Here is a 12,821-nt window from a genome sequence, read left to right on the forward strand (position 1 = left end):
TCAGGTTGTGTCTTTCGTCACTGGAAAGATCGAATGTGGGACAAATGGTCAATCTCCTAGCAAACGACATCAGCAAATTACTAAATGTAAGTTGAAAATAATGTCTTAAACAACATGTTTAATTAATATATACTATGTAAACCCATATATTTCGCCTTGTGTGTTGTACAATCCCGTTGACAACTAGTCGGACAGAAAGCCATTTTAATATATCTTCAGTAATTTCAAACAGAAAAATTTTATATACTTATAATTATTTTATATTGATAAACATTGATTATAACTGAAGATGTTTACAATTGACAAATACAACAGCTTTCATACGATCGTTCGTTATGTCATCAAAAACCTGGCCTTCATTTGCAGTGATTTAACACTAAATTTTCTTGACAAGTATGGCAACATAATATGCAAGACATATGTTATTATCTAAAGGTTTTTTTGCTTAAACCATCCACACTTTTTTGTGGACTTTCTCTTAATACGTTTTTAATTCTATATCAGAATCTAATTCTATATTATCTAATTCTATTCCCTATTCTCTATAGGGGAAAAGTCAGGACTGCTAGATAGGCATTTTAGTGTTTTCATATTATGTTGGGCCAGACAAGTATGGCAACATAATATGCAAGATATATGTTATTATCTAAAGGTTTTTTATTGTCATGAGATTGCCTTTGTAACACGGATATTTTTCGCTCTGACGTCATTTCTGGTATTGATTACATTTATAAAAGAATAACTCCTATCGAGAAGAACGAAAAGTGTAGGACAGTGCAGTACATACTCTATGACTGGAAAATAAATTTTACGTGCTCGTGAATATCGATTGTATGCAAGAAGACATTCCGTTAAGTTTTGCAAGTTTTACAAGTTATAAGTTCTCAACTATTTTCTAAAATTATATGGACATGCTCTCTGTAATCTTCGCACTGATAAAACGGTGGGAATGATCGATTCAAAAATGCAGTAAAACGCGCACATATAAAATGTAGAGAAATGTCTGCCATATGAATAACACATAAATTTTGGAATTTTTCGAAAACACAAAAACCCGGTATTCTGCCATTATCAATAATTTTCAACACTGAAAAGGTAACTGCCAGAATATTAATCTTGTAATGTACATACAAAAGTAGCTTGTGTATACTTAATATGCCCATGACATACAATATTTTATGATTTCAAAAATGATTATACTCAAATTTAAATTAATTTTAATTGAATTAATAGTTATTTATCTTGTGTATATATATATAACACTTTCATTTATTACAGAATGTTTCCTGCCTTCCATTTTTAGTTTTGTTGCCTTTTATCATTAGTACTTCGATAGCCATGTTGTGGAAATATTATGGATGGACTATTCTAATTGGATTCTTAGTCATATTTCTCTATCTTCCAATACAAATTGCTTTTGGTAAACTATATTCAAAATTGAGGTAATTATTATTTTAAATTATATACCGTATTTATTCCATATAAAACGATCTCGTACAGGGCCAATAGGACAAGGTATAACTTTAAAAATCAAATTAAAGAAAATTAGAATTTATTAATACAATTCTAATTTTATTTTGTTTAATCACAAGTAAAATAACAAATGCACGTAAATTCACATATTGCCTCACAAAAATGACTGGCATTTTAAATTATAAGGAAAAATCTTGTGAAATCAACAATATAATTTGTTTACGTAAAGCTGGACAATTGGGAACGTTTTTTCTAATTCTTAACAGTCGAATCCACTCTCCATCGATTACACTTATGAGTTTTTCCGAACTCTGATTTCCGAATAATCATCTGTTTTCTTGTGGGAATGGAGTAATTAAAACTTATATCGTGGTCTCGTATGATTTTGGAATTTCAATGATTTAAATGACCCAGATAAAATACTTATGTTTTCAAATACAAGAGGGTAAGCATCTGGTAAAAAATGCGAATAAATGCTTCACAAACATTATTTATAAAAACGCAAAGAATCTATCGCTCGCGCGTATAGGTCGACCTAGGAATTTGAAGCCGTGATAAATGAATAAAAACCTCCTCTTATATGCAAATAAATACGGTAATTGTAAAGTATCTGTAAAGAAATAAAGAAATCGTTCATTATTTAATAATTATTGATAGAAATGGAATTGATGTACTTAACATATATAAAATTGAATGTATTTAATCGAAATCTATTGTACATTAGATGATATTAAAAATGGTAAGATGACCAATATGTTAACAGAAAGATTTGGAATGCCAAGGCTTGAATCCGTTGAGCAACCCAAGATTTTTAATAGGATGTATGATACACAAATTCTAGATGAGGGCCAACATATGCAGACATGCCATTATGGGCCTGACCAAACCCATTATGGCTATATTATGATTAAAAACCTCTTCATACCAACCACAGGATAAAAAATCAAACAATAAAATAGTTAATTATAATTGTCTTATAGTCCTCATTTCTAACGTTATTTTTAATTGTCTACATGGACTTTACTCATTATTAGGACTTTACACTGGCGTTAAGACTTGACACAAGAATAAGAATTAGTTCAGAAAAAACAAATTTTCTTTATTATGTCACCTGTAGTAAGTCCCAATAATGAGTAAAGTCCATGTAGACAATTAAAAATAAAATAGTTGTATTTATAAGCGAAAAAATATATTTAGAAACAAGCTTTTCATTTTTGGAACGTGTGTAGCTTTTTGCAATTGTGCATAAAGTATGTTTTGAAAATTAATATTATATGCTCATGAATTACGGAAAATGTTCATTTGGTGCAATTATGTGTTAATTAACGTCTTTCTAGGTTTTCTATTCTTTCTTAACGTGGTATAATCAGACACCGTATCGTCATCAGACTGATTAAAAAAGCATTCGGAAACAAATCAAAAGGAATAGCAAAGTGTGCTGCTATAAAAAGAAAGCGTATAAAACGCTTGAGCTTATATCCGTATGATTCAGGGCAAAACTGGTATTACAAGAAAGTATAGATAATTTTGTGAAAATATTAAATGTGCGTTTAAATTGATTCACTGTTGTAGAAATCATAATGTTTTTGCTGTACAATTATTCCTTTATCATTGTTGTAATCATAGTACTAAACTTTCATTCAATTGCATTGGATCTTTCTTGGTGAATATAGTTTTCTCAATAAGTGTACCGATATGTATTAATTACGCTACCAACAATACAAAGTTTTCTATAATACTTTAGATTCAGTCAGACTATTGCATTTCCAGTACGGATCTATGTTTAAAAGAAATCGGTCGCTAATGGTGTATGCTATAACGAAAGTGGTTTATTATATTTTAATTTGTAACATTACTAATGACCCCAGTGAGGTGGATGGGAGAATAAGACTAATTCCAGTAGACGTTTTCGCAATGAAAAGTATAATTTAAATGTTTTGACTGATAATGTTAATGTGTGTACATCTGTTCTTTCTTTGGCCTGACTGTTGCATGTTTGTTTATAAGAATCTTATATATAATATATATTTCTATATCTATAATAATTACTATAGTATAGTACTCCTGTCTCCTATAGGTGTATAATACATTACTGCAAATTTTAATGAATATGCATCGTATTTACAAATAATGAATTTTATTTGAATAATGAAATAGTAAGTAGTGTTTCAAACTAATTGTGGAAAATATATAATTAAAAATGAAAAACAGCGAATCAAAATAGCTCCTGTTAAGACAGTCCAATGGAATTTAATGCCTCAGAAATTTTGATTTACGAAGTAGAGAGAAAAGAGCAAAGAAATTGACTGGATTTAGCGATCAGTCTCTTCTGCACATAAATAACAAACATTTTAACTACAAGAAAGGCTTACGTGCAGTCGTTAATGTGTAGCCAACATGCATTTTATAAAGCAAAACGAAATGTAAATCAATAACTATGTATTTTAGCTTTACGTTTTATTAAGTTTAAAAGAAGTTTAAAAAAAAAATACTCTAAAAATTTGAGCAGCTTTTTAAATAGCTGGCCAGATTCTAAGCTGCCCACGATTCGCTATTTTTGACCATCACCGAAATTACTTCTTTGAGACATAGCAAACAAACTAGGTATTTTGGAATTTTACTGTCATGTGTCCGTAATTGAAGTATCAAAGCACAGTATAAAACACCTGTTTTTACGTATAAGTTTATTTGTATATTTCTAACAGAGCCAATGTATACTTTACTCAAGTTTCGATGTTTGCTTATCACACTGAAACTATACAAAAATTTCCATCCAATAAAACTAACACATTCGCTTATAATGTGAGAATTTGCATATCGTCTTTGTTGAAGGGGAGTGTAGCATAAAAATTGTTGAAAAAGTATAAACAAAACTTTTGTAATATTCAGTACTACATAAATGAAGGTCTTCGCTTTAAAGTAACATTGTCTTCAGATATAAAATATATGTTCAGTATTTAATTACATATAATTTTGCAAAAGTATATATTTATATATATTTAAATATAACTGCTTAATAGATTGCAAGCAGTTGTATTGGGAGACGAAAGATTGAATTTGTTGAACGAGATGATTGCTGATATGAGATTAATCAAGATGTACACCTGGGAATCGCCATATGCCGCTTTAATAGAAAAAATCAGAATGTAAGTGCAATGAAATATATTAAAATTTGTATAAAACGGAACCTAAATAAAACCAGTTGCTAGGAAAACAGAGAAAATTTTCCAGAAGCCTGTTTCTGTTTTAAAGAATAAACGCTGTTCAGAGCATAAATATTCCAAACTGGAGAAAATAGTTGACACTGGTTTTATTGTAATTTAGACATGCTAATGTGTTTATCTTTAAATAATTACTTTTAGAGTTCTACAATTAGTAATATTTAATTGTTTATATTTGCAGGAAAGAAATGAAAAAAATTCGATTGTTTTTATATACAAGCGGAACATTAATCATATTGGCTTATCCTGTGACGAAATTATTTACTTTTTTCACATATCTCGCATTTTTGTTAAATGGAGGACAATTAAATGCCGAAATTGTATTCGTCACAATGATGTTTTCAATGTATATCTTCTTCTACATTATTTCTATAATGTCTCACGCATTGGGATCTATTGCAGAAATTTTGGTTTCATTAAAGAGGATACAGGTATTGAGCAATTTTAAAACTATTCTTTTCAAATTTTATTATTGAAATACTAAGTCAAACCTGTTTTTATGCGGGGGATAGGAACCGCATTAAAAAAACGCATTAAAAAAATCGCACGAAACTTCACGAGTGGCTATAAAAAATAGTTTTTGCAACACAATTAAAAAAATATTTTTTTTTATGCGGTCAATAGGGACCGCATAAAAGAAGTCTCACATAGAAAATAACTCAAAACCGTACGAAATAGAATTTATTGACAACAGATGTCAGCACTTGACTGCATCGTCTGGTCTATCGTCTGTTTTACATATTTTTGTCCAGGTGGTGTTTTGTTGACTTTAAAAGTAAATTATTTCATTTTTCTCATATTAATGCAATAATATTACTATAATAAGTTTATTTAGCTATAATAAGTCAACGTGAGACATGACGAATCGCACGAGACTAGTCGCCAACTATACCTCACAAATAAAAAATCACACAGAAAAAAACCGCACAAATTAAAAATTCGCATTAAAAAAATCGCACAAATAAAAATCGCACATAAAAAGAGCGCATAAAAACAGGTTTGACTGTACTAACTCAGAAATTACTTCGACGATATAAAAATTTAATTATTAATATTATTGCAAATATAGATATCAAATATTAAAACAAGTCAGTAACAGAAGCTGAATAACTCTGAAACCTGCCTAAACAGGGAAAATGTACTGAATAGACGATATTCTGTAATAAATTTCACAATAAACCTGAAATCTTTACAATGCAAAACTAGAAAAAAATTTATGTACGATGAACGTCTGTTAAAGCGTGAAATTAGGATTCCACTTGTATATGAAATTGCTTCCAATACCAAAGTTAGCATGTATCATGAAAATTTGTATTCTGTGAACAAGTTTGAATCATTTAAGAGTAACGAATGTCACGTGAGAATGAACACAAGAAACGAATTTCTTTTAATCAGTAGATTAGTTCTTTATCGATAATTTGACTATTAAAAATTTTCTTTGGTTTTTTTCAATTCATAATCCATTTGACGAGTTCAAAATCATTACCCGAAAACTTAATCGCTTAGTTCATCAAAAGCCCGTGTAAAAACTTTTATTTGCAACACTAACATTTTTGAAATTTTAATTCAGAATTTCCTCCTTCTTCAAGAAAAAGGTAACAATGCAGTCAAAACTGTAGAAGAGAGAAAAAATTTAACAGAATTCGAAATACGGATGGATAGTGTCACAGCTGCTTGGAAAAAAGTAAGACATAGCTTTGAATTTAATATAAGTTCTGCAATGAAAATTATCTCTTAAGATTTGTTTGATTCTATAATTTTAAAGTGGATATATCAGGAATTCATAATACAGTAGAGAGTCGAAAATAGGCACCCTGGTAATCGGAATCGCCCGATAATCGGCACGATTTCCAGTCAAACTGCGACGTGCCGAATCGAACGTTTTTGATACTAAATTTACTTCTAAAGTATAATTTTCATGTTTTTATATTCTTCAATATATTTATTTTGTTTGTACAAAATAAAGAAATAATTTTTAACGATACGATAGCCTCGATTATTTTTTTAAAAATTTTCGTTAGGCTTAAAATCGACGAAAATTCAACGCGAAGCGACACTCAACGGAGAAAAATTTGAACATCAGACAGGTTAATATATTTTTTCGTACATAGACCGTAATCGGAACAAATCCCTAATCTGAACGACCCCAGTCCCCAATTGATGCCGATTTTCAACTCTCTACTGTACATCCACTTCGTGTGATTGTCACTGGTTTTTTTCTTTCTGAATTTACATTCGTTAAAGTGATGGAATAATTAGCACCATGTGTTACGATTTGAACCGAAACAAGAGACATTTTGGCCTACGAGTGGATAAGTGGATAACACCACAGAACAATGGTAGTTGGATCGGCTTCGTACTCGATAAATGAGTTGAATTAGTAAAGTTTTTTTTAATTTTCTTTACGTATGTAACTTCTAAATTCGAAAGCTTTTCCACATAAAGCCATTCTAGAAAGCATTGCGCTCTTCGCAGAGCATTGCACTCTGGAAAGATTTTCTGTGTAAAATTACAAATGTCTTCAATCGCCTTTGTAACTTTACAAACACTTCGCTATTTTCTAAATTTTGTAGCCTTGTGCATGAATTCGTATTCAACATATGTATTAAATTAAATAAAATAAGAAATAATTTATGCTTGTAACAGCACAAATGAATGGGGAGCGTTACTTGTCAAAATCTGGTTCAGCGAATGATCTCACCAAACGAATTGTTACTATGTGATATTCTTAAATATTTGGTATTGTTACTTAAATAACACATCATATTATCGGAAAAATTTCGGTTTACCGAATTCATTTCAGAGGATGAAACATTATTGTAATATTACGAAACATTCAATTCACGAACGATTTGTAGTCTACGTAAAAATGATTTTAAAACCAATAAACAATGATTAATTTTAAATCTATATTTATAAATGAGAATGTTTGTTTCTTAACTATACACACCTAGGCCGTTCGACCAATTACTACGAAAGTCGGCATTCATGTTTATATATCCGTAACTTAGATAATGTTGTAATCCCATCCCAAAATGTCTATTGAATTTCTGTAAATCAATGCATTGCTGTCCATTTGATGCTGATACACGTAGCGCCATCTATTCAGAACATGTCTAAATTTCGGCTAACAAGTCGGAAGGAAACTTGCCGAAGTGTCAAAGATGGCTTATTTGTCGGTAGGGATCCTGTAGGGATGAGACTACTTTTTCATCCGGTCGAGTGTAGGAGGGAAGGTGGAGTCGTGGTAAGGCGATAAGCGAATATTCGAGCAAACAAGACACCATATAACAGGATAACAACGATTTAATGGGAAAAAATACGTTACGAAAATCTGACATTAAAGGGGTGACATATATAAAAAGCTATATATCCCTACCACTCGAGGAGAGAGAGAGCTCACATAGATGGATTCCATACCTCTTAGACAATCCAATGTTTATAGCATCATACCCGTATATCAAGTCGGTAGGATATCCACAGTTTCGCACAAGAGACGTAAATTCCTCGGATTCAGAGACGTGACTTATTTTTAAGCAAGAGACGTTGATTATCTTTGGCACACCCTCTATCTACCGGTTGACGATCGACTCCCCTTCGGGGGAGAAGGAAGCCTCTTATATAGCTTTTTGCTGGGAAAGTTGGTCACGTGAATGTGATTAGGTCACAGGTGTTCCCGGGATTGGAAACAATACGGCGAATTCGGGCGCTAACTATAAACTTAAGTTGCAAGATGATCTGTACTCAGTGTAAGAACAATGGATAGTTGACAGTTATATGGCCGGGGACGCATATTTCCTTGACCAGGACCTTTTCTAGCGAGGATGTTTATAATAGGAAAATTCTCAATTCGATATAGGGAACAATTATTATAATTTTACGTTCAGGGGGATTTCCAGATCTCACATTCACTATACGCTTTCTTTAAAATCATACTTAATTAGTGTGATTTTAAAATTATTTGCTCCGTTATTGTTCGGAGGGGCAAGAGGTATGGTTACATGAAATTGATGTGGGTTGTATGTTTGTTTTTTCTATTTCCATCTCTCGATAATAATTAATCAGTAACATAGTTTACAATGTGCGGCGACTTAGTCGCTGTTAAACGAAATTTGATATCAAGTATATACAAAATAAATCCAGACACGTGTTAGACGCGTGACAATATTTGTAGCTGGAGGGTAGGAGACGTAAGTCCTGGGTTGCTTGGAAGTGGTCGGTTGGCTGGGTGACGTCATTATTGAGTTCGGGTCGAGAGTGCAGTTCAAAGTTCACAGTGGGTTGAGACTGTTCGTCAGAATTTTCTTTGTGTGAAGAAGCTAGATGGTTGGTCGGTTATTGTTACTATTTTGAATTTATGGATATAAACGGTGTCAGACACTGAAAAAAATCGTAGATAAGCTGGGAAAGTTTTTCCTTTGTCGTGCGTGCACGTGAATGGATTACTGGCACTTAAATCTGTTGTCTGGTCGTAGCGGTTTCGTCAATTAGCATTCTACGGGTTGAGGTGCTGAAATTGGACTGTTCTCAGTTTAAAAAAATAAAGATCAGTGAAAAGGTGCTTAAAGTTATCACGGTGTTCGGTACAGAGGTAGGAAGATTTACAATAATTGTCGATTTACTCTCTCTCTCGATAATCTTTTTTAAGATCAAAGCTAGCTAAACCTAAAAATTTCTCAAAGGGGTAAACTAAAGGTTAAAATAATATGGAATATAACGCGAATACGAAGGTATAAAATAATGTTTAGAATAATATAAAATAAAAATACAAATGGATTACAATATGGCGGTTGGGTGTTTAGTTAAGGGACCCTTAATAGGTTTGAACAATGGATTGTTGTTTTCGTAAAGTTGGATCGCCTCGGGGTGTCACTTCCTGGGAAAGTGCTGGGCAAGGTATCGGTTTGAGGTTGACCTATATCTTCGTTTGAGGGAAATTTCTTCCGGTCCTCTTTCCGGTGGACATTGTCGGTTCATTGAACGACCTGTTTTGCATCGCCGGTAATATGGAAAGGCGCAGATGAGGCAGAGTCCAATAACAATGATCCCAAGGCAGCTGGCGATTATGGTTATTACCGAAAAAGGGGCGGAGGAGGGAGTTGATTTCGGTGTCATTCGTAACAGGTGATCGAGGTCATAGGTGATGGCTGATAACGATCGATCGGCGAGTTTAATATCGGAATTCGCGTTCAATTCTAAGTTAAGGGGAAGATGACCTACTAGAGGCGGGTGAAATAAAACATATATGCGGCTGCGCGTGGGGCGAGGCATTACCCAAGGGAGTTCCGCAACCGGCCCTTGGCTTCGAAGGGCATACTGGTGGAGTAGCTTCCGGTCCCTCATCTGATTCCACCTCGGAAGCTTTACTTTCCCGTTCATCACTTGGATTAGGTTGTTCTGGCAATGGAGGGAGTATAGAGGACAAGGTGAAGTCATCTTCAGGAGGGGAATAAAGTTGGCTTGTCTATCATGTCAGGGTTATTTCGCTGTTTTCTAGGTTGCTTAACCTTTCTATGGGCTGGAAATTTTTCCTTTTGCACTCTGTTTTTGTTGGTTCCCTCTTCTTTCCTTCCTTTCAGCAGAAGTTAGTCGTTCCATTCGGGGGAGGTCTGATGGGTTTTTCTCTGTTTTATGGAGGTCTTTCCGCCGCCTTTTTGTTCTGTGCAGCTGTCTGGCTGTACAAAAATGTATCGTCTTCCGATTAGGTAGAACTATTTGAGCATTTGCAAGGTCTAGGGTTAATCCGGCGGCTTTGATGATGTCTTGTCCCAAAATCCCTTCACACGGGGTTGTGACCTCGGCTTGTACGATATCACAGGGTATATTATACTTTCCTTCCTTGGAATTTAAAAGTGGGTATTGCCATTCCTATAGCAGTGGTTGGCTTCCCTAAGACGTTTTGGTAATTTTTGTCTACGTCCAAACTTTATAGGAGCTTTTCCTTTTAATCTATTGGCTAGGGTATTTCATAAGAGCGTGCGCTCTACTTTAGGGTCAATTTGCATTTTCACTGGAACGTTGTTAACATAGACTAATATGATGGGGTTAGGTCCTGAAAAGGTTGTCGTTAGTCCTATTTTGCCTGTCCAGTGGGTTCGATCCTCAGCAGTAGGCTGCGGTCAGAAACTGGACCCAGTTACTGTCCGGACCTCTTTCGCGTCTCTGTGGGGAGTCATTTCGTTGTCATGCACCTCGATTGTTACCATAATTATCTCAGCTATTGGGCGAATTCCGGATTAGGTTAGGTTGGATATTTGGTCGATTGGATCGACGATGAGGAGGAATAGGATGATATTCACTTTGCCTGAAAGGTGGTTTAGTAAAAGTTTTATTAAAGTTCCCTCGATTATTCTGTCCGGAGATAGGGTTCCGAGAATTATTGCAAGAAGAGTAGCGTTTTAAACTATCCATTCGAGTTTTAAGCTCCTCCATCACTGCGGTTAAACATTGTAGATCATCTAAGGAGGGGGAAATCGGTCGACCTATCGTTTTCCATAATTGTATGCATGATCCCTCGCGAGTGTGCGGTGAGATTCTCGATTCTTTCTTTGCTAATAGTGGCCTTTAAGGCCTCATCGAATGTTTCTGCCTCGCAGCTCATTTACTCTCTGCCAGATTCTAATATCGATCCCATTTAAGAATTGCGCCTTGAGCCTTTCATCTAACTCCTTTCTTTGAACTCTTTCGATAATCGCAGTTTCCGCGGCATTCGAGCCGGGCTCGAGCTTCATCTCTATCTCCATCGCCAGCGCTTGGAGTCTAGCGGCATAGGTCTGTACATCCTTGTCCCGTTTTTGGACACAGGCATAAAATTTTAATAATCTAAAAGTAAATAGCTTGCATTCAAAGCGGGCTATCATCAACCGGTTAAACTCATCGAAGTCATCGACTTCTTTAATTCGTCTGTCCTTTTGGACAAATTTTCTAGCTATTCCCGTAAGTTTTAGCTTAGCTACCACTAACATCTGTGCCTTTGACCAGGCGACGACCTTGGTAACGTCCGCCAAAGAATCGCAAAAATCAGTTATTCTAAGACCACCTGCTTCTCCCGTGAATATGGGCAATAAGGGTATAATACTGCCCAGACCACCCAACGTGAGTGGGTTCGGCGCTGGATTCTGATTTGGGTTGCCTGGTCCCAGCCGCAGGATGGGGATTGTCCTCCATTGCGTGTTAAGGCTCAGTTCTAGTATCTAAGGTAGGGAATGAGACCTAATTCGATTCGGTCGTGTTGCTCGGATATGGCTTTTTTTGTTCGCCTTACCAGGGTTCCGTAAAAAGTCGAAACCCCACTCTCTGACACCAATTTGTGGGTACAGAGGAGAAACGACGAGGTCAGACCTCTGTCTAATTTCGGCTAACAAGTTGGAGGGACTTGCCCACGTGTCAGAGATGGCTTATTTGTCGGTAGGGATCCCATAGGGACAGGACTACTTTTTCATTCGGTCGAGTGTAGGAGGGAAGGTGGAGTCGTGGTAAGGCGATAAGCGAATATTCGAGCAAACAAGACACCATGTAACAGGATAACAATCGATTTAATGGAAAAAATACAGTTACAAAAATCTGACATTAAAGGGGTGACATATATAAAAAGCTATATATCCCTACCACGCGAGGAGAGAGAGAGCTCACATAGATGGGTTCCATACCTCTTAGACAATCCAATGTTCTATAGCGTCGTACCCGTATACAAATCGGTAGGATATCCACAGTTTCGCACAAGAGACGTTAATTCCTCCGGATTCAGAGACGTGACTTATTTTTAAGCAAGAGACGTTAATTATCTTTGGCACACCCTCTATCTACCGGTTGACGATCGACTCCTCCTTCGGGGGGAAGGAAGCTTCTTATATAGCTTTTTGCTGGGAAAGTTGGTCACGTGAATGTGATTAGGTCACAGGTGTTCCCGGGATTGGAAACAATACGGCGAATTCGGGCGCTAACTATAAACTTAAGTTGCAAGATGATCTGTACTCAGCGTAAGAACAATGGATAGTTGACAGTTATACGGCCGGGACGCATATTTTCTCGGCCAGGACCTTTTCTAGCGAGGATGTTTATAATAGAAAAATTCTCAATTCAATATAGGGAACAATTATTATAATTTTACGTTCAGGGGGATTTCCA

At 35.1% G+C, this 12,821-nt stretch overlaps 1 protein-coding gene across 1 annotated transcript in view; it reads left to right on the forward strand.

Moving 5' to 3' along the window:
• Window positions 1-12,821, forward strand: part of LOC136978155 (ATP-binding cassette sub-family C member 4-like) — a 76,698-nt gene continuing 63,877 nt past the window's right edge. The window contains exons 1-5 of the mRNA XM_067273808.1: window positions 1-86; window positions 1,279-1,442; window positions 4,494-4,619; window positions 4,876-5,125; window positions 6,265-6,378. Coding sequence (XP_067129909.1) covers window positions 45-86; window positions 1,279-1,442; window positions 4,494-4,619; window positions 4,876-5,125; window positions 6,265-6,378 — 696 coding nt within the window. The 5' untranslated portion in view covers window positions 1-44. The remainder of the gene's footprint in view (window positions 87-1,278; window positions 1,443-4,493; window positions 4,620-4,875; window positions 5,126-6,264; window positions 6,379-12,821) is intronic.

The sequence above is a fragment of the Centruroides vittatus genome, unplaced genomic scaffold (assembly GCF_030686945.1).
Source record: "Centruroides vittatus isolate TY-2023 unplaced genomic scaffold, ASM3068694v2 contig_5, whole genome shotgun sequence".
Taxonomy (NCBI): Eukaryota; Metazoa; Arthropoda; class Arachnida; order Scorpiones; family Buthidae; genus Centruroides; species Centruroides vittatus.